Source organism: Microplitis mediator, chromosome 1 (assembly GCF_029852145.1).
Source record: "Microplitis mediator isolate UGA2020A chromosome 1, iyMicMedi2.1, whole genome shotgun sequence".
NCBI classification, from domain to species: Eukaryota; Metazoa; Arthropoda; class Insecta; order Hymenoptera; family Braconidae; genus Microplitis; species Microplitis mediator.
In genome coordinates, this window is record NC_079969.1 from 28,429,398 (window position 1) to 28,452,721 (window position 23,324).

Genomic DNA, 23,324 nt, shown 5'->3' on the forward strand with positions numbered 1-23,324 from the left:
ACAATGTATTAATAAACGCTGCGAGATTGCTAACATATGACGTCTGTTGTCATGCATTATACTAAGCGGCGGTAAATTCACTGAAAATCGTGATTGATAGCAAAATAATCTACCCCAGAGTATAGCTGACAAGTGAGTGTACTCGACAGTAGTCAAACAATAATTTTGTCAATGCCAAGCAGACGTGCGTCAAATTCATATTAACTTGACTAATGTTCATTACACTACAAACATTGTCGAAGTTTAATTTATTTTAACCGTCATATACTTTTACATACGCGGGAGTTTCGTTTCAAAATTACCGCCATCAATTTAAGGGAGCGGAGGGCAAAGTCGAAGACTAAGAAAAAAATTCACTTTTTTTCTGAGCATGGGAAATTTTTTACTTTTCACTGATCCCGAGTCGAAAAGTTTCAGCATTAATTCAGACTCAATAAACTGCTAACAGTAGAAAAAAATAAAAAGTGGCTGTTTGAAATACACTGGTCACAGAAATTAAGGGATAGAAAAAAAATCCGAAATTTTTAGGTGATTTTCAACATGCTGTAACTCGGTGAAAAATGGTCGTATAAAAAAACTAAAAAAAGCAAATTGTAGCCTCAAGTTTCTAGTTTTCAGATCTGGACCTCAAAATTTTTTATCATGTACGGTTCCGGAGTAATCATAAGAAAACCAACGAAAAAAAATTTTCAAAATTTTTGCTGGTCTTTCAATACCTCTATGGGCGACAATAAATTTTTTTGAATAATAGGTATTGAAAGACCAGCAAAAATTTTGAAAATTTTTTTTCGTTGGTTTTCTTATGATTACTCCGGAACCGTACATGATAAAAAATTTTGAGGTCCAGATCTGAAAACTAGAAACTTGAGGCTACAATTTGCTTTTTTTAGTTTTTTTATACGACCATTTTTCACCGAGTTACAGCATGTTGAAAATCACCTAAAAATTTCGGATTTTTTTTCTATCCCTTAATTTCTGTGACCAGTATACATTAAAAAATGAGTTTGAACTCAGACTGAAAGCTCGTCATATTTCACTTTTCAGGACCATCAGGCTGAAATTAAGCTTGAAAATAAAATCAATTAGTCAGGCTATTCAGTTTGACAAAAGCGTCAAATCAGGCTCTTCAGGTTAAAAATATGTTTAATTGTAGCAGTGTGATCAGCTTCAAATAAGTGCAGAATTGAGGTTCTTCAGGTCGAAATTTTGCTCTATAATGACAGTGTGGCAGTTTCAATTCAAGTCTAAATTTTGTTAAATAGCAGTTTATTCAGTTCGAAAATAAGCTCAAAAGTTAAGCTAGTTTTACCGACAGGTTATTCAGCTTGAATTCAGTGTCTTTTCAATTATATAGTAGGCTGTTCAGTTTTAAAACAGCCTGAAAATTTCACGTCAGTTTGATGCTTAAGCTTATTCAGGTTGAATCCAGGTTTAACTTAATTCCACTAGCAGGCTGATCAGTTTGAAATAATTTTAACTGAAAGGCTGAACAGTTTAATTTAAGGCTCAATTAAGCGTAGTCAGTTTCAAGTAAGGTTCAGTTCAGTGCAGTCAGCTTCATTTAAGGTTTAGTTAAGCCTAATCAGTTTGAAATAATGCTGAAACTTTTCGACTCGGGATGTTTCAAAAAAATATTAAAGAAAAAAATTAAATTCAAATGACAAATACCGCGAAATTCAGGTGATTATTTGAAATTTTTTTCTCATAAAAAAAAATGTTTCATATAAAATTTAATCCACTGTTAAATTTACTATTATTATTTTCCGAGCTTAAATTTATCGTGAATTCTAAAGCGTCTATGAAAGTAGAAGAGGTTCAATATTACATGATATGAAAAAAAAGTATATAGAAAATAAAAGTACAAGAGAATCTCATTGATGCACAGAGCAGCTATCACAGTTCAAAGATCACTCAGATGTTGCTGGAGCTCACTTATATCCCAAGTGAGTTTCTCGAAAGCCGCAATACGAAATAAAAGAGGAAAAAAAAGTTTAAAACCGAGCGAGGAGGAAAAAAAACGGTGCGGTTGTGTGTGAAAGAAAGTAAATATATGAGGGTTGGGGAGGGAAGTGAGAAAGTGAGGGTAAAAAGGAAGAGTACGGCAACCGGAAGCTATCCGAGACTGTGGAGCCAGTCGGGAGCAGGTGGCTTCCGACTGAACTTATTAGCTGGAGTAGAGTAGTGACGAACGATGAGAGTCCTCTTTACACAATGGGATGCCATCAGCGATGTAAAACGATTTTCCTGCAAGTTCATTGTCCAACTCGCGATGAATTTTACCCACAAGAGACTTAACATTTTTCACTTCTTATTCATTTTTTTAAATTTCACTTTATTTTCTCGTTTTATTGTTTTTTTTATCCATCGAGAAGATTTGCTATTACGTTGCTTAAAAAACTCACTACAGCCCGCCGTCTCTTAATGCCTTCAACTTTAAACCAGTATTTTTTTTTCGTGTAACAATAACTTGTTTATAAGTATGAATTATTATAATCCTTGACATTTAACTAGATTTCCCTAGAGACTATACACCACATTATCTTTTATTATACTCTATGTGTCATTTATTTTTATTACTTATTGTTTTTATAATATCACGACGCATAGGCGCGATTAAAATCTTTCTTAATAGCCCACGACTAAATGAGACAACATTTTTCGAGGGAAACTTATTTTTTTTGCGATTAAATATTTATATAACACTTGGAATAATACAGTGGGGCAAAATTACCAACTTGAAGATTTTATTAAAAAAAAAAATTTCACGTGTAATTTTTGATGCTGAGGACTTATTTTTAGAGAAAAAACCCATTCTGCTTGACGTATTTACCCACATGAAAATATCATACATGGTAAATATATACTAAAAAATATATGTTACAGATATAAATATATATGTGACAATACATAAAAGCATATAGAACTATATATAGATTTTGGCCGATTTTATTATATTTCTATATATGTTTTCTCTTATATGATTTCATATATTTCCGTATAACTTCAATATATTATTTATATATGGAAACAAATAAGAATACATATATAATTCATCATTATATGGCGCGATATATGTACCATGTATTTAACTTTATAAATTTTTGTATATTTTTCGATATATAGAACCATATATGTCTCCCCATATATGTAAGAATATATAAAATCTATTCTTTTCTGTCTTCCTCTCTCTGTTATAAAATTCAAACATTGTGTTCAAAATATATAAATATAAGTGTGCTAGCTTACAAATTTACATATATAATTATTAATATATGTAATACATATATGTGCTAACATAAGTTTACATATATGATTATAAATATATATAATACATATATTAACTTATAAACTACGTATATAATTAATTATATTAAAACTTATTTATTTATTTATTTATTAAAATTTTTAGGCCCTGAAGCCTTAGCTCCCTAAGGGCCTTACAATAAATACAAAATGATAAATATATATATATATATAGAGAGGTGCAAAAATAAATTTCATAATAATAATAATAATAATAATAATAATAATAATAATAATAATAATAATAATAATAATAATAATAATAATAATAATAATAATAATAATAATAATAATAATAATAATAATAATAATATTGCCAAAACTTACTATATTATATATAAGAAAATATATATCGTTTTTGGCCACTTATATAGTCCCATATTGATTATATATTTTTCCATATATATTTATCATATATGGTATTTTCATGCGGGATAAGCCGACTGTCCCTAATTTTTCTAAAAATTTAAATAACAAATAAATAAATTGTAAAATAAAAACATGACCTGAGTTTAATAAAATATCTGATTTAGCCCGCGGGCAACTCTTAATAACTTAATATTCCATCGAAAAAGTTAAGGCCGCAGATTCAATTTTTAAAAATAATTTAAAGTTATATTAAAAATATTTAACTATAAATAAAGTATTTTAAATTTAAATAACTTTGTATCGATTATTTGCACGATTACATTTTTTTTTTTATATAAAAAGAAGGCAAGAAACTGAGAAAGAATTAGGGCAAGAAACTTGGACAGTTTTTTTCCTTTTTTTTAAACAACAAATAATACGAGATTAACAACAAATTCAATAAAGAAAGGATAATTAGAAACGTGATTAATTGTCGACGGAAACTTTTTAATTTCCAGAGGTAACCTTTTCTTTCCAACTGTTTCTTTCATTAAATTCTCCGCTATCTAAATATATTCTTAAATAATAGATTAAAAAAAATATTTAAACTGTTTACAGTTCAACAAAGACTCGATTCGATTGAGAGACTGAGAAAGTGAGACAGATATACGAGTTTGTATTTTTATTAAATGCAATTAAAACGTCAACGACATGCGGATGCATGTGGAGATTAAATGTCGGTTGTTTCTCGACTTACAGTCTAACTAAACCGAGTACACAGTTCTGTGTTTTATGGTATGGAGACAAACCTTTCGTGTCGGCTTTTGAATTTCAAGAAGCGCGAGCCGGCATTAATTGTCCCGACACCATGCTTGTAAAATAAACTTTTACATAACGCCGGCTATGTATACACAACATGTCTCAAACTTTACGTATGATTTGTTGTCTCGATGCTAATTTATGTTTCCCAACAAACTTAATTAAACTTAGTATACATTCTTTAGCTTCCGCTCTGTCCAAATTGAAACACTCGTAAGATAATTTCAAATATTCTACCAAATTAAAATATTTAAATTTGACATTTAAATAAAATATGACAGTTGGAAAATCCCCGGGATCAAAATTTTTATAAAGGAAAAAATTTTAACGTGAAAATTGAGAAGGCGGCTCAGTTTTAACGATGAAAATAATTAATGGTTCAGTTTACTAGATGATTTAGGGAAAGGGGGGCAAAAGGGGGTAGGGTAGGCAAAACGGGGTACCCCCAAAATTTGATAAAAAAAAATTTAATATTTTAAATGGTTTTTAAACATTCCAAAATCACTTCTGTAAATATAATTAAGCGTTACTTTGAATTTTTTTTGATAAACTTTTTCAAAAATCAATTGTTAGTTGAAAAATATTAATGACGTTTGTTTTATCATAAAAACTATTAAAAATTTTTTTTCTTCTTTTGTATCCGATTAAATATGTAAAATATAATTTTTCTTCATGTAAATTACTAAAAAAAAAAATTCAACTTAATCAAATTCGTTTAAAATCCAGAAATTTTTTTTTTTTACCTTTTTTAGGGGGTACCCCACTTTGCCCGCAGAAATGAAAAATTTTTTTTTTCAACGGTAACTGAAAATTTCTTCTATTTACTTTGAATATCATTAAAAAAAAAAAAATTTAGCGTATTTGAGTCCTCGAAAACTTGGTATTTCCTTCAGTACCCCCTTTTGCCCCTCCCTCCCCTAAATTTGGCATTTAAATAAAATATGACAGTTGGAAAATCCCCGGGATCAAAATTTTTATAAAGGAAAAAATTTTAACGGGAAAATTGAGAAGGCGGCTCAGTTTTAACGATGACAATAATTAATGGTTCAGTTTACTACATGATTTAATTGGACGGTTTTTGATGTCCATTGTCATTTGACGTCATATTTTTGGCTGTAAAAAATTTTTTCGTTGCTTTGAAAAGTTTATAATTCCATGGATTATGAATCAAAAAAAAATATTCAGTTTCTCACATATTGTGGGAGTATGAAAAAAGTATAACAATAGATATTTACTTATTTTGGCTAGTGAAAATATATATATTTTTTTTTTTTTGCTTAGACGGGTTTATCTTTTAATCACCGATTTGAATATTTTTTTTGCTTCATTAATCCGCAGAGTAAAAGTAACGTTGAAAAAAAAATTGAGCTCTCAAAGCTACGAGGAATTTTCCTATCTGTCAAATATTTCTGGTTTAGGTTGAAAAAAAATTGAAAATAATAATAATAAATTCTAGTTTTTGAACGACGATGTATTATTTCATTTATTATTTATGACAATATTGACGGATGTGATCGTTACTCGTTACTTTGAAACAGCGACGCGGAAAAATTTGAATTTTTGAATTTACATAAGACTTTTTATATTTTTAAACTTGTTTATAATTTTGCTAGAAACGAATATTTACACTGTGCGCATGAGTAAATATAACATTTGTTGGCTCATAATTTTAAAAAACTTTTCCATGCAGTGTTCAGTTGCATCATTTTTTAAAGCTTAACGAATAATTAGTATATTTCTATGACGTAGGATTTGTAAAAATTGAACTAATATTGATATTAATAAATAATCTAACAACTTTATGAAACCACGAAATATTCGAGGGATGAAATGATTTATTTTCGAAGCGACTGAGGGTTTAGAAATTCGAAATCCTTAAAAAAGTTTATATTGAGAATCATGATTAAGAAAATGAGTTTTTTAATTTATCGTTACATCTCGCAGAGTTAGTCATCACATTAATTTAACATTTTTTATTTTACTAGTCGCGTTTTCCGTTGCAGAGTGAGGGTGGTGGCAATTATTCGAAGTCAGTCAGTAAACCCAGAGTGTAAAGTGTGACAAAAGAAAATATAATAACTAAGAAAACCCCTCTATTGTTTTTCATTGGCTTTACACTTGACATCCGCCTAGTCTATTTTTCAATGCCGTCAAAGTTCCGCGTTATTGTTACGACTCATCTACTTTTTTATTTATTTTTTATATACCGTAATTAAGAAAAGTAGCACAGAATTACTGTTTTTAATTTACTGAAACATCCTTCATAAAAACAAATCCCGGGCATCTAGATGTCATATCAATGTCCATCTCCATCATGTGTCAATCGCATATATTATTTGTTTTCCTTCTGGTTCCCGAGTCCAAATATTAGACGTAAGTTGAACGTTCTTAACGTTTTAAACGTGAATTGAACGTTTTGAAAGTAAATTGATCGATTTTTTTGCATTTTGGTTCGTAAAAAATTGTTAATTTCATGAGTTATGATTTTGGTTTAATGATAACATTAATTAATTTATTTCAATATTTGTAATCACAATTTTCATAACCTTGATATAATAATATATGAAAAGATATAATAGTGTTAGATAAAAGTATGAACTGAAAAATTTTTTTTTTTTTTCAAAATACGAATTTTTTATTTAAGAGCCAGAAAGGCGGACGACAAAATTTTAGAGAATTGACGTGATTATAATCCAGGAGTACAAAATTCTTGAAAAAAATTTTTTGGTATGCTTATGTTTTCTTACTGTAAGTCTAAATAGGTTTTAGTTACGTTTTCGATTTATGATACTCCAATACACGTTTTGAATAAGTTAAAAGCTGTCAAATTGAGTTTTTTATGTCCAAAACGTTTAATTTACGTTCAAAATGTTCAATTTACGTTCAAAACGTTTAATTTACGTTCAAAACGTTTAATTTACGTTCAAAACCTTTAATTTACGTTCAAAATGTTCAATTTACGTTCAAAACCTTCAATTTACGTTCAAAACGTTTAATTTACGTTCAAAATGTTCAATTTACGTTCAAAACCTTCAATTTACGTTCAAAACGTTTAATTTACGTTCAAAACGTTTATTTTACGTTCAAAACGTTTAATTTACGTTCAAAACCTTCATTTACGTTCAAAACGTTTAATTTACGTTCAATTTACGTTCAAAACCTTCAATTTACGTTCTAAACGTTTAATTTACGTTCAAAATGTTCAATTTACGTTCAAAACCTTCAATTTACGTTCAAAACGTTTAATTTACGTTCAAAACCTTCATTTACGTTTAAAACGTTGAAAACGTCCAATTTACGTTTAATATTTCGACTCGGGTTATCATACTATAAAATTTTTCACGTTACGAATAGTTTAGCGTCATATATTTCTCATGTCTTCAACATTATAGAAAATGAGATTGTTTAGGTGGGTAACGGAAAAAAATCAAAAGGAATTTCATTCATTTTTGTAAAGCTAAATTCTGAAAGAGAAAAAAAACAGTCACCGAGCTACAGTAAGCCAGCGTTAAAAACACTCTGGAATAATTTTCCTCATGTATATTTCAAATAAATTATTCAACCCACTGAGCACGAAAAAATACCCCAATAAGACAATGTACTTGTCCAGTGGACTGTTACTGTTTATAAACCAGCGGTATCCTTAAATTCGTAGTTTCTTTCTTTCAATCCAACCTAGTCACATAATTCTCGAGAAAGCATCCAACCCAACTGTATTTATTTTTCAACACTAGCAACAAGAGCTTCTTTTCTGTTTCTGACATACGAGAAGGTCGCTTCAGTGTGTCGCAGAGTGTGAATTACCGGAATTAATTTAACAAATCCACATACATATAGACGAGAGGCGAGTACCTGCTGCGACTCACACTCACATGTCGGCTTCTATTTTACAATTCCCATTGTAACAAATATATCTCGGACTCGACGTGAATGCATACTAGAATTTACTCTAATGTGCCATTCATTTTAATAGTAACCATTGCTACGCCCAAAAAAAATCTGAATAAAAAAACTTAAAAATTCCATTAAATCTCACGTTTCCATTATCCTATTTCACGTGACTTTGATTCCGCTGGATTTTTCCTCGTGAATAAAAAAAATTACAAAAAGACGTATGCTAATTGGAGAATTTATTTAATAGGCGGAAATTGCCAGTTTAAAACAAATAAAAGAGCCAAATTAAATGATTAATTTGTAATGAAAAATATAAAGTTTAGGCAAGCACTTTCAGAACAATCGCGTGGTATCGGGGTCGCGAATCTAAACTCGGCAAGGTTAACAAGCTAACCTTGACTCGCTTAATAATCAAATAAAATTCATCGGCCCATCAGCTCCTAACTCTACATGCATTAGATTACATTTAATTATTGATGTACATTCCAGTAGGGGTGACTCTGCCAAGGGGGCGCTTCGCTACATGAAAAATTAATTTTTTTTCTAAACCACCCTCGAAAATTTCCAAGTGTCCCATTTTGCTCACCTACACAGAAAAGAAGGATTTCTTAGGGCAAGAAAAATTTTGCATTATCAAATGAAAACGAAAATTTTCTTGGGGCTAAAAATATTTTCTTGCCCTAAAAGTTTTTTTCTTGACTCAAGGAAATTTTTTCTCGCCCCAAGAAAATTTTCGTTTTCAATTCATAATGCGAAAAATTTCTTAGGACAAGTAAAAATTTTCTTGACGTGAGTAAAAGTTTTTTGCGCCAAGAAATCCTTTTTTTCTGTGTAGTTATTAAATATTTAAAAAAATAACGCACTAGAGATCATCAATTTCATCGAGTGCCTGTAAAAATATGTATTTTTTTTTTATGAAATATGTCGAGTTCAAAATTTGATTAAAAAAAAATTTTCAGCTGCAATGGGTGAAATTTTTTTTTCTGCACATCTGTAGATATTTTGGCGGGTAACCGTGAGTCGAATTAAATAAAAAGAAAAGGGGCATGTAGGAATTTTAAAAATATATATTTTATACTGAGTTCGGTCATTAAATCATAAAGTTGATAGCATATGCATGCATATTTGGCATTTGTCAACAAAGTAGGTCTAATTAAGCAACCGGACACTGGGTAAATGTATACTAAAATAATAATAATAATAATAATAATAATAATAATAATAATAATAATAATAATAGTAAAGAGCTGCGAGAGTGAGTATTTGATAAGAGGAAACATCGTAGTTAGCGAGGATTAAAAATAAGATATATATGTATATGTATATATATGCAAGTAGTGAACATACTGACCTTAACATTTCCATATTTCCACGTGAAAAGGATAACAACTGGGAGGCACGCTATGACACAGCATACCAGAATAAGCAGCGCCGTCCTCATAAGCCAATTTAGTGATACGACACACGGAGACCCGTTTTCGCAGTACTCACAGCCCTCGGCGCACGGAAGACACTCGAAAACTCCGTCCATCGCGTACTGGCTGTGCTCGCCCTGTTGGAAACAATTTTAATAATTAATTATTTGTCAAATAACGTTTGTTCAAAGTCTTTGCTTCTTTTACCCCCGTTTACGGATAGGATTGAATTTAATTTATTCCAGGATAAGATGAATATGTTTGAGTAAATTACCGTGACTTGCATGAGTGAGAACGGATAAGACCCGAGTAATAAATATTTTTGAATATTAAACCACCGCTTGAGATTTATAAATTATAACTCAATTGACCTGTGCCCCTTTAGTACTACGTCCGCTAGGATACCCACGTACGTAACCCTCTTAATACCCAACTACAACAACTACTACGCAGTGCCGGATACTGTAATTATTTTACCTCAAGTACTATTTTTTTTTTACACTAAATATCTTTGACTATGGTCTGGTGATTTATTACTATTCAAATAACTTGTAAAGTGTTGAGTTTACAGAAAAATTCATAGAATCCTTTTTTGTAGCAAATTTCATTCTCTACAAATTTGTTTATATACAATTTTGTCGTATCTTCTACGTACAACTCGTAATTTTAATTTAAAGTACTCGGTTTATTGATGAGCTGAAAATTTTACTCCATTGGTATCCTGGGATCTTTAAACTCGAATTCTGACTAAACTATTGAAAATATGAAAAATATATATGAATACAATTTTGTAGCAAATTTCATTCTCTACAAATTTGTTCATATACAATTTTGTCGTATCTTTTCTGTACAACTCATAACTTCAATTTAAAGTACTCAGTTTATTGGTAAGCTGAAAATTTAACTCCATTGGTATCCTAGGGTCTTTGAACTCGAATTCTGACCAAAATATTGAAAATATGAAAAATATATATGAATACAATTTTGTAGCAAATTTCATTCTCTACAAATTTGTTCATATACAATTTTGTCGTATCTTCTACGTACAACTCGTAATTTTAATTTAAAGTACTCGGTTTATTGATGAGCTGAAAATTTTACTCCATTGGTATCCTGGGATCTTTAAACTCGAATTCTGACTAAACTATTGAAAATATAAAAAATATATATGAATACAATTTTGTAGCAAATTTCGTTCTCTACAAATTTGTTTATATACAATTTTGTCGTATCTTTTATGTACAACTCATAACTTCAATTTAAAGTACTCGGTTTATTGATGAGTTGAAAATTTTACTCCATTGGTATCCTGGGATCTTTAAACTCGAATTCTGAGTAAACTATTGAAAATATGACAAATATATATGAATATAATTTTATAGGAAATTTAATTTTCTACAAAAAAGTATTCAGTAATTTTTACCGTAAATGCGATAGTTTGGGTACAAAAATGAATAAATAAATAATTAAAATTTATTGAATTTCTTCGTCAATTAAATATTCGATTTTTTATATCAGTCGTTATATCAAACTCATACATTTATATTTGATTATTAATTGAATAAATATTAAGTAAGATAAATTTTTATAAAAATATAAAAAGTCATTAAGCCCGAAGATTATCTAGCTAAAATCGCATCCCTGAATATCTGAGCAGTCTCTATATATATTCAGACCGAGAAAAAGTTTTATTTTATTTCGAACAAGTTTCGTGAATATCAGAAAAGTAATATAGAAAAAAAGTAATAATAAGTAACGTTAATAATAAATAATATATAAAATCTTGTATAAGTTTTATGTGAGTAATCCACGGGAGATTTCTTCAGCCAATGAAATCGCAAAAGTTTACTCCGTATCTGTCCGGATATATGTTCCAATGAAGTAGAAAGTTGAGAGTGTAACACACTTGAGGTCGGGATTCCAACCGGACTAAGGGATTAGTCTTTATTGCTTTGGGAATTTCATAATCACTGAGTACTCTCTCACATCTTAGTGTCTCTATATTTGAATTCACTCGACGCTCTATACGTATGTCTTTCAACTCTGAACTTTCAACTCTGGACTTTGGCTCTCAATTTAATTTTCGACGAGTCAATTCGTGATGTACAGAAATTACGACAAATTTTTTGACACGACCGTCAATTTACACAGGGAATAAATTATTTAAAATTAATTGTAAAATTTTGAATCGATTAAAAAAAAAAAAAGTTTTTTTAATTCGCTATTTCCCGCGGCTCTTTTCTGCTTCGATTGACCTGAAAAGTACTATATTACTTCGATTTTCATTGACAAGTTGAAATATCGTTTTAAATGTCACCGTATAATTTGAAAATGTATGACCGTCTGGTGGCGATGAAATAAATGTCAAAAATAAACGTGGACAGCACAAGAATATCATGTCAATTTTATTATTCTTTTTTACTTTGAGGGTATAGAGAGCAAAAGAGATTTAAATTCCCTTAGGGCCTTTTTTGAAATGTAAAAAATTACTTGAGGCGACTTGGCAGATTTATATTATACGACTCAGCAATCTTACCGGCTAAGAATGAACTTTCTGACGTCTGACAGCTGTTTTATATGTACTACTTCCTCTGACTCGTACTCTTATTATTATCATTATTATTATTATTATTATTATTATTATTATTATTATTATTATTATTATTATTATTATTATTATTATTATTATTATTATTATTATTATTATTATTATTATTATTATTATTATTATTATTATTATTATTATTATTATTATTATTATTATTATTATTATTATTATTATTATTATTATTATTATTATTATTATTATTATTATTATTATTATTATTATTATTAGTATTATGATTGTTATTATTATTATTATTATAATTGTTGTTATTATTAATATTATTAATATAAGTAAAGTTAATCTTTTATGTAGGCTTCGATTTACTGTGAGTAATTATATTAAAAGTTTTATTTATAAAACTATAGTTCTTCCTCATATAAACTACTGTAATACCTTAATGTTGAACTATACTGATAAAAAATTATGTACACTACAAAAAATACAGAATAACGCAATGCGAGCAATACTAGGAGTAAATAAGTACACTAGCATTGTAATAATGTTAGAGACATTGAGTTGGCTATCGATCCGACAAATGATATTTTACAATACTTGTATATTCGTTTTTAAAATGAAATATAGACTCCTACCTGATTATCTAAATGAAAGAGTTATATATAATAATAATATTTATAATACCAGAAACCAAAATTTGTTAAAAATTGCGCATACTAGAACTTACACCGCAGAAAAATCATTAGATTATAGAGGATTTCAATGTTATAATTCTCTACCGGACGAATTATTAAAAGAAAATCGGTTAAAAATATTTGAAATGAAATTAAAACTATATATTAAGGATAAAATTGATTATTTATATAAATTATAATTTTATACCAAAATATGACATGTATATTTGTGAAATTGCTGTAAATAGCTGATGCTAAATAATAAATCATTCATTCATTCATTAATATCATTATTATTATTATTATTATTATTATTATTATTATTATTATTATTATTATTATTATTATTATTATCATTATTATTATTATTATTATTATTATTATTATTATTATTATTATTATTATTAGTATTATTAGTATTATTATTGTTATTATTATTATTATTATAATTGTTGTTATTATTAATATTATTAATATCATTATTATTATTATTATTATTATTATTATTATTATTATTATTATTATTATTATTATTATTATTATTGTTATTATCACGAGTATTATATATTTTTTAACCGAGGTTAAAATTTATTGATAGCAATATTTGTTGTTCGGTTTCAAAGGAGCATAAAATAAAATATTAAAAATAGATTTTTCGAAAATCGAAAAGTTAAATTTGAATTTCAATACTTGGCGTGAATTATTTTTTTTATTTAACTTTAGTCGAGTTGAGAAAATCGGAAACAGACGACGTAGACGGAGTAAAAATAAGAATAATGATAAGTTTGGCAAGCTGAAGCGGAAGTTAAGTGAGAATCGAGAACATTGCATGCGGCGTTGAAATATTATATACATATATATATATATCAGCTCGTAAACTTTCTGTCACCGTGAATACGCGAATGCGAGACTAGTTGACAGCAGTTGAGTGTAACAACTAAAGTACTTAAACAATTATCATGGTAATTATTATTATAAATTATTTATTAGAGATTTTAATCGGCTCTATTAATATTTATGTCTATTAAATTCATTGTGAAATTTAAATGTATGAGTTTAATTTAACGATTCGAAATTTCGAGCGGTAGTTTTGGTATAAAAAGAAATTAAATATCCGCTGATGGATAAAGTAGGTCAAGTTAGTCAAAATCAAGTCAAAAATGGATGAAAATCACATTTTATTTTGACTAACCTGATCTACTTGGTATCCATTTAGGAGAAGTGGGGGCAAATCGGGTCACTTAAGAAAATATTAAGGTTTCGAAGACTCAAATACGCGAAATCTTTTTTTTTTTAATGATATTTAAAGTAAATAAACAAAAATTTCAGTTGCCGTTGAAACAAAAAAATTTTTACTTTTGCGGGCAAAATGGGGCACCCCCTAAAAATGGTGAAAAAAAAAAAATTTCTGCATATTAAATAAAATTGATTACTTTCTAAACATGAATAAGTGACAATAAGTGAATATCCACTAATTCCAAGTGCAAACCGAACCACTAATTTCAAAAAGTGGTTCGGTTGGCACTCAGAATTAGTGAATATTCACTTATTTCACTTAGTCATGTTTAGAGAGTAAATTAAATTTTTTTGTGAGTAATTTACATGAAGAAAAATTACATTTCACACAATTATTGGATGCAAAAGAAAAAAAAAATTTTATTGGTTTTTATCATAAAACAAGAGCCATTAACATTTTTCGACTGACACTCGATTTTTGAAAAAGTTTAACAAAAAATATTCAAAATAATGCTCAATTATATTTACAAAAGTGATTTTGAAATGTTTAAAAAACATTTAAAAATAAAATTTTGCTGGTACCCCCTTTTGCCCCCCTTCCCCTAAGTCAAAAAAGTCAAACTTTAGTCATTTTTGGGACCAGGAAATTTAATTATTTATTTATATGTTCTGTCTAAAGTAATTGGATATCCTGATATAATTCTTGAATATGTAATACTTGTTAGTCTATATTTTGATGTTTATTAACTTTGTTGGGGCAACAGAAATTGATATGACGGGATGAATAATATATTAGGAAAGTTATTTTGTTATAAATAACAAATAATATGCGGTCTGTTGTCGGAGTTAATTTAACTAAATACTATTTCTACTGAGTATGTAACGAATATTCAAATAAAACGAAATGGAATATTAAATTAGCATCTCATTAATTGAATAAATATCAACATACATCTCTTTGAGAACACAGCATGTATTTATTTATCATCTCACAATTATGTGACTCCATTTGTGTGTTACTAATATTTGTATAATTAAATATAAATTAATTAATTACTTTGTCATGATTTATAATACATGTCATACCGACAAAATTATTAATATTCATGTGAATTTAATTAAATAAATGAACAAGTGCTCAACATATGTTTCATTTGTTCAAAATTGTTCAATTAATATAAGAATGTCCCAATGAATTTTAAAAAATGCATAATTATTTTTACCAAATAATATTTATAGCTCTCGCTCATAAAAATTTACGATTCAAAAATTTAAAAAAAGTAAAAAATTTGCCCCAAAGAATTTTTAGTTTCGGTTCAAAATACAAAAAATTTCTTGCGCCAACTTTTCCATTTTCAAATTCTTCACAATTTATGTCAGTTTAATTAAACAATCACACGAGTGTTCTACACATGTTATATAATTGAATATAATCTATATAATTTATCAAAATTACTCTACATCAGAGTAAAATAAAATAAAATATTTGATTATTGACAATATGATCAAACAAGTATTAATTATACATATCCCTGAGTTCTGCGTATAATGTTATATTTTAACAAATTGAGTACTTGGATTTACTCATCAAATACTGTCAGATAATTTAAATGATTAAATATGAATGATACTCGTTAATTATCAGAACTCCATTTGCATTCATATTAATAAATCAAAAATTTTCCCTATACGCAATCTAAATATTATCTGATAAAACATCATTTATTTTCCAATAGTATCAATATTAATATTGAAATGTCAACACATTGATCATTAAATTATTATTACGCACATCATTGAATTGAATGCATATAAAATTTATTAAAAAAATTTTTTAATTACGATAAAGTTAAAAGTGAATATATACACTGTAAAAAATTCGCGGAGTGAATGCGGATTAAATCCGGAGTGAATGCGGAGTGAATGAATTTTTAATTATTCACTCCCCTCGGAGTGAAATTCACTCCGCAGGGGAGTTTTCGCGGAGTAGATAATTTTTTATTAATTTAATCCCTCCGGAGTGAAATTCACTCCGGAGCGGAGTTTTGTAAATATTATTAATAAAAAATAACTCCACTCAATAAAATAGTAGTAAAAACTCGCGTATTACATAATTGATCAGTTGATACGCACACACATATTTAGACACACACGCGCACTCGCACACACACACATTTGCACACATTTGCACACACGCACACATTTGCACACACACACACACACACACATTTGCACACACGCACACATTTGCACACACACACACACATTTGCACACACGCATACATTCGCACGCATGCACACATTTGCATACTCGCGGACACACGCAGGGATTTGCACACATTTGCATACATGCGGACACACGCAGAGATTTGCACACATCCGATCACACACAAGCACACATTCTCACACACGCACACAAACACTTGCACACACCCAAACACACACACACGCACATTGTTTAGCAATTCAATATAAATTTATTTAAGTATTAAAACTCCGGACCGGAGTGAATTGGGAGTGAAATAAAATCCGCGTCACTCCGCAATCACTCCGCTAAAAAAAACTCCCACTTCACTCCGCATGCGGAGTGATTTTTTTTAAAACTCCGTAACTCCGAGTGGCGGAGTGAATGCGGAGTGAATTCGGATTTAATTTCACTCCGAATTCACTCCGGATTTTTTACAGTGTATGTATAGGAGGGGGCATAATGGGTACCTTTGCATTTAATCAAATTTATTTAACTTCCAGAAATTTTCTTTGCCCCTTTTTAGGGGTCCCTATTTTTCCCGCAAAAACTGAAAATTTTTTCTATTCACTTTGAATATTAAAAAAAAAATATTTAATGTATTTGAGTTCCTGAAATCTTAATATTTCCTTAGTATCCTACCCCCTAATCCTCCATAAAATTTATCGATTACATTTTACATTAAAAGTTAAGTTTTATACATAACGAGTTATAAGTTTATCGACCTTATAAACTTTTTATTTCTTGCTACCATTTAAACTCGAGATTTTAAATCCAGGCTATTATATAATCACTAAATTATTTTAAAATTATATAACACAATACAAACTGAGTAAGAATAAAAAGTCTTTACCGGAAAGTAGAGCCCTGTATAAACGAAAAAAAAAGAATTTTTTTAAAGTGAAGGAAAATTAAGCAAGAAATTTTATGGAAAGTTGGTTGAAATAAAAGCAAGCGAATAACATCAGTAGCTCGAACCTTTACTTGGATACATAAAAATAAAAGGCTATAGACTGATATAATTTATTCAGCCGTTAATTGCAACCAAGGAATTGAATTAACGTCAGTATAATTAAAACTTTTTGATTTTGCGTCATTGGGTAAATTAATTAGACTAACGACGTCCGGCATCTTTTTTATTACAACTTAGTTATTTTTCGTTATTAAATTGAGCTTAAACTGTACTCGAGAAATAAAATGTTTCGTTGTTTTCGAGCACTCAGTATATTTGATGTTGACTTAAGCTTCTTATAATATTTCTGAAATGCATAAGTATACTTACCAGCATAAGCTTTTCAAATTCCTCTTCAACAACGGTACCATTATAATAACGTTCTGTAGACTTTATATCTGGATAATAAAAACCGCGTTTACAAACACAACGATAACTTCCGCGGCGAAATCCCAGCCCTGGTATTGCAACGCACTGTTCAGAACAAACAAATTGTCAAATATTAGCCATTTTCATTAATTTTATCTCGATCTAATTTTGAGTTTTTCATTTCAACTCAAAGAATTTTGTGGTAAATATGCACAATATATCAGGGGTAATCAGACTATTTTTTTTACACAGTAAAAAGTATTGTGTATCTGTGTTAAAAACGGTCCGTGTTAAATTTTTTGTGTTGATTATTTTGTGTCAAATCAACACAATTCTTTGTGTTACTTTAAAATTTTCAATCGATCTCCTATTTAACACTTTAAAAGTGTTACCTAGTACAAAAATCGATATTATCAACATTTATTAAGTGTTACTTTAAAATCAACACAAAAAAAGTGTTGAAACGACAGTTGAATTGTGTTAAAAAAAATGTCTTCCTTCTATTCACGCGGGAAGCGCCATTAAGCATCAGTTTTGCTTGGTTAGATTATTTTTGGGACATTTATTTTCAATTGGACATGAAAAAATTAAGTTGACAAAGTTCATGATTCGTATAGTTTAAAAAAAAAACTACATAAAAAATTGCATCTGTAGCATTTTTATTTTTCTACATGCGCATATTTTTATTTTTTTTTCGTAATTGATTTGTTGATTTAAAATTTCAAAAATTGTTGACTGTCTGCTAACTCTAGGATCATGTTTACTATCACAAAATAGTTGAATGTTAAATAATAATTGTTAACACTTTTGATAACCTAAAAATAATCCATGGTACAAATATAAAAGTTAACATTTTTTTTGTATCACCATTAACATTTAAAAAGTGTTGAAGTTACTTCTTATATTACTCGAATTTTGTGTTTAAATTTTAACACAAATTTTGTGTTTAAATTCAACACAAATAGTCTGTGTTGAAAAATAACACAAATATTGTGTGGACCGTTTCTAACACACAAATTGTGTTGATTTTAACACAATATTTTTTACTGTGTACCCATAATTTACTACTTTTACAATTATTTCTGAGTAGTGTCGGATGCCTGGAACATACTTCTGATTTTTTTTTTTTTTAACTAGCGCCCGTCAAAAATTAGTCTTATTTTCATGATCTTGAAGTTAGCAGACATTTAAAATTTTTTGAATTTTTGTTTCTCAACAAATCAAGTGCAAAAAAAATAAAATAAAAATATGCACATGTAGAAAATTTATAAACTACAGGTGCAATTTTTTCAAATATTTTTTTTTTTATAGTTTATCCTCTAAAAAAAAATCCAAAAATTATTAGACGTCTGCTAACTTCAGGATCATTTATTTTCTCTGAGTAAAACAGTTGAGTTGATGCATATTTATCAGTACTTTTTTTTTATTTTAAAAAACTAAAAATTACCCTCTTTTTTGCTCTCGCGTCTTCAAACCTCAAGGAATAAAACCAATGATAAAATATTATGATAGATGTATGATATTCATGTTATCTAAAATTTTACTCATTCATTTAAATTTATGCTACAATTAATGCAAAACTAACAAATTTATTATGCAGAAATTCAGTTATAAATGACTTAATAATTTAGATAAAATATTTCGAGAAAGTTGTATAACTATCAGTCTAATAAAAAATTTGAATTAATTCAACCGACAAAAAAATCAAAAACTTACCTCAGTCGTTCGCTTTTTGCATTTATCACTGGCTGCAAAAATGTTTAGCTGAAGAGAACCAGGGGGCAACGGACACTGATCGATGTCCACTCTCCTAAGGTCAATATCGATTCCGCTGGTGCCTCTGCAACGTCATACATTACAAAAAAGTGTTAATTACTTGCTCATTACGTCATCTCTACTCTATAAAATATATAAATCTTTTTTGTGTTCTAACATGAACTCATTGGGTTATCAATTATATATTTTTTCCAATTAAAAATCTATACAATGCACAAAGTTGTCTTATGGAACCCATATTTTTTATATTGAAAAAAAAATTCAAAATATTTATAACTACTCTGCATCTCCATGTATACATATATATATATATATTTTTTATTAATATAAATAAATTTGTAAAGAGTTTTTTTCTGTATTGTTGCAATGGCCTTTGAATATAAATTCAATTTCAAATATTTTTATAAAAAAAAAAGTAAAATATATTTTTTTACTGCTAACAGAGGCCATAGAAATGCGTCAGTATTTTAATAACAATAAACACGTAACTAAATATATTTTAATTTAATTAAAAACCGCGCGGTATTCAAATAAAAGAGATCTATAGACAATACTCGAATTTCAGGCAATAGTCTACTGGATATTTTTCGCTAAAAATAATTTTCGCATACCAGTCTATTGGAATGTAATTTATTTGAGAGTAATAACAGTACAGTTCAGTATAAATATATATTGTTAAATATGGTAATACCGAACTTCATTTTTATTTCGCATTGGAAAATTTCAATAGTTAATTCTGAAGTTATTTTTTTATTCAAAAATTTTTTCCATTTTATTGATACATATGATCAAAGTGAAACTGAATAACATGGGGATAAATTGGGGCGTCTTCATTATTTTCATAGTTAATAATTAATAATTAAAACCCGTGCAAAAAAAAATTTGCTTCATTATGAATTTCATTATGAATTTGATTATCAAATTCAGATTTTGAAACAAATCTGAATTTGATAATGAATTAGCTATAAAAATCCTCTAATTTTCTACTACAGTTGAACCTAACAGGTAACCAACAGCTGAAATCTAATAACTTAATCGGTAATTTTTAAAAACTTACCTTTCGCTTTAAACAAGTGATAAGTACTTTATAAAAATGGTATATTCCTAGCTTTGAAGAAGATTCAAAATTTTTTAATCGAAAGAAAATAAGTCAACGAAGAGGAGTTATTCATAATGAATTTGATAATAATTATTATCAATTCAATACGGGATTCATATTAAATTAATTACAAGAAAAATGTGTTTTATTTCATAATTGTATTTTTTGTTCTTACACCCGAAATTTAAAAAAAAAATAAAGAACTATTTTATTTAACTTAGATGACATTTATTACTAATTTGATTAAATTTAACAGTATAAAATTAATACTTGATTCATAATAAGTTGATTATAAAAGTGTTACACAGTAAAAAATATTGTGTTAAAATCAACACAATTTGTGTGTTAGAAACGGTCCACACAATATTTGTGTTATTTTTCAACACAGACTATTTGTGTTGAATTTCAACACAAAATTCGAGTAATATAAGAAGTAACTTCAACACTTTTTAAATGTTAATGGTGATACAAAAAAAATGTTAACTTTTATATTTGTACCATGGATTATTTTTAGGTTATCAAAAGTGTTAACAATTATTATTTAACATTCAACTATTTTGTGATAGTAAACATGATTCTAGAGTTAGCAGACAGTCAACAATTTTTGAAATTTTAAATCAACAAATCAATTACGAAAAAAAAATAAAAATATGCGCATGTAGAAAAATAAAAAAGCTACAGATGCAATTTTTTATGTATTTTTTTTTTAAACTATACGAATCATAAACTTTGTCAACTTAATTTTTTCATGTCCAATTGAAAATAAATAAAATCAATGTCCCAAAAATAATCTAACCAAGCAAAACTGATGCTTAATGGCGCTTCCCGCGTGAATAGAAGGAAGACATTTTTTTTTAACACAATTCAACTGTCGTTTCAACACTTTTTTTGTGTTGATTTTAAAGTAACACTTAATAAATGTTGATAATATCGATTTTTGTACTAGGTAACACTTTTAAAGTGTTGAATAGGAGATCGATTGAAAATTTCAAAGTAACACAAAGAATTGTGTTGATTTGACACAAAATAATCAACACAAAAAATTTAACACGGACCGTTTTTAACACAGATACACAATATTTTTTACTGTGTACAAAGTTGATATTAATTTGATCGTATGTTACATATGATAATGAACAAATTTTATATAACAATAACTGTCAAGTTATAGTTTCTAACAAATATAGCTATAAAATTAGAAAAATATATTATAAATGTAGATTAGTTTAATAAAATCAATTTAATAATGCAGAGTAAAATATATTTTTTGGTTTATTTATTTTTCAACCCATTCAATAAACAAAATTTTTTTTTGTAATAGCACAAACAATAGCTCGTTAACGATAGCTAATTCATTATCAAAGTCAGATTTGTTTCAAAATCTGAATTTGATTATCAAATTCATAATGAAATTCATAATGAAGCAAATTTTTTTTTGCGTGGGAATGAATAACTCTAAATTTTTGTTATTTTATTCTTTAGTCTCATATTAATTATAAAGAACTTTCTCTCTTTTAATACCAAAGCTTCTCTTCATTATCCCGCTCATCCCATTGGAGGATGCTCAAACAAACTTTCTCACCAGTCCCTGTTCTAGGCAATATATTACATTGGTTTATATATTACTCAAGCCTCTTGCCCATCTCTAATTCCCGAAAAAACGAAAATGTACAAGCAGACTATTTTTTAAAAACATTTATACCTCTCGTATTTACTCCTCATTTACTAGTCTGTTATAAATAATTTTCGTGTTCCGAGCTGAAGAATACTCTGGCATTGTAAATATTTAATTACACTTAAAATAAAAAAAACAAAAAACAGAAAAGAAAGCATGCATTAAAAATTACATCATCGGTATTTAAAAAAAAATGAAAAATGTTATTTAAATTTCGCGGTGGAAAATAAGGAGTAGAAAGTTTCATAAACTAGAGAAAAAAGTAATCTTTGATGCTGTACGGTTAAGAAAATAATAACGAGGGTAAAAAATTTCAAACATTAATTACCTTGTAAATCTTTAAAAAGATTAAAATAAAAATTAATAAAGTTTTATAATATTTAACATCCCGAGTTTATCTCATTACTCATGTAAGTTTTTTTAATAAAAATTACACTCACTTAAATATTTTTATTATGTTTACATTAATTGCCCCAGTTTACTTAGAAAAATAAATTGTTCGCTATTAAAATATTCATAATTTTAAATTCATGTTACATTGATCACTAGGACGAGCGAAATCTCTGATGGTCAAAAGGAAATATACAAAGAGAAAAGTTAATGATGTCGAAGATTTTTTTTTTAGTATTAAAAAGCAAACTTCGCGGTGAATTTGTAAAAGCAGCTTTGGTAGTTCAAAGCTAATTCTCGTTGGGAATAAGTATAGGTCTGATCAAAAGATTTTACAAAACAGAATATGGAATACAGGACCTATTGAGTATATTAATTCCGTCCATGGAATTTTAATAATAATAATGTCTATTCATGACTAAGCATTAAAAGCTCGGTAAATATCAGCCGACCCAAAGTGTCATCGTATTAATTTTTCATTCATTCATTTTTAATAATAATAATTTTTTTATCGGATTATTAAAAAATATATTTAATTTTTATGAAAAATGACCCGAGTCGAAATA

At 27.9% G+C, this 23,324-nt stretch overlaps 1 protein-coding gene across 1 annotated transcript in view; it reads right to left on the reverse strand.

Moving 5' to 3' along the window:
- The window catches only part of LOC130669853 (probable G-protein coupled receptor 158), an 87,862-nt gene that overhangs the window by 19,060 nt on the left and 45,478 nt on the right, over positions 1-23,324 (reverse strand). Inside the window, exons 3-5 of the mRNA XM_057472984.1 lie at positions 19,535-19,658; positions 17,780-17,923; positions 9,716-9,916 (exon numbers count right to left, since the gene is read on the reverse strand). Coding sequence (XP_057328967.1) covers positions 9,716-9,916; positions 17,780-17,923; positions 19,535-19,658 — 469 coding nt within the window. The remainder of the gene's footprint in view (positions 1-9,715; positions 9,917-17,779; positions 17,924-19,534; positions 19,659-23,324) is intronic.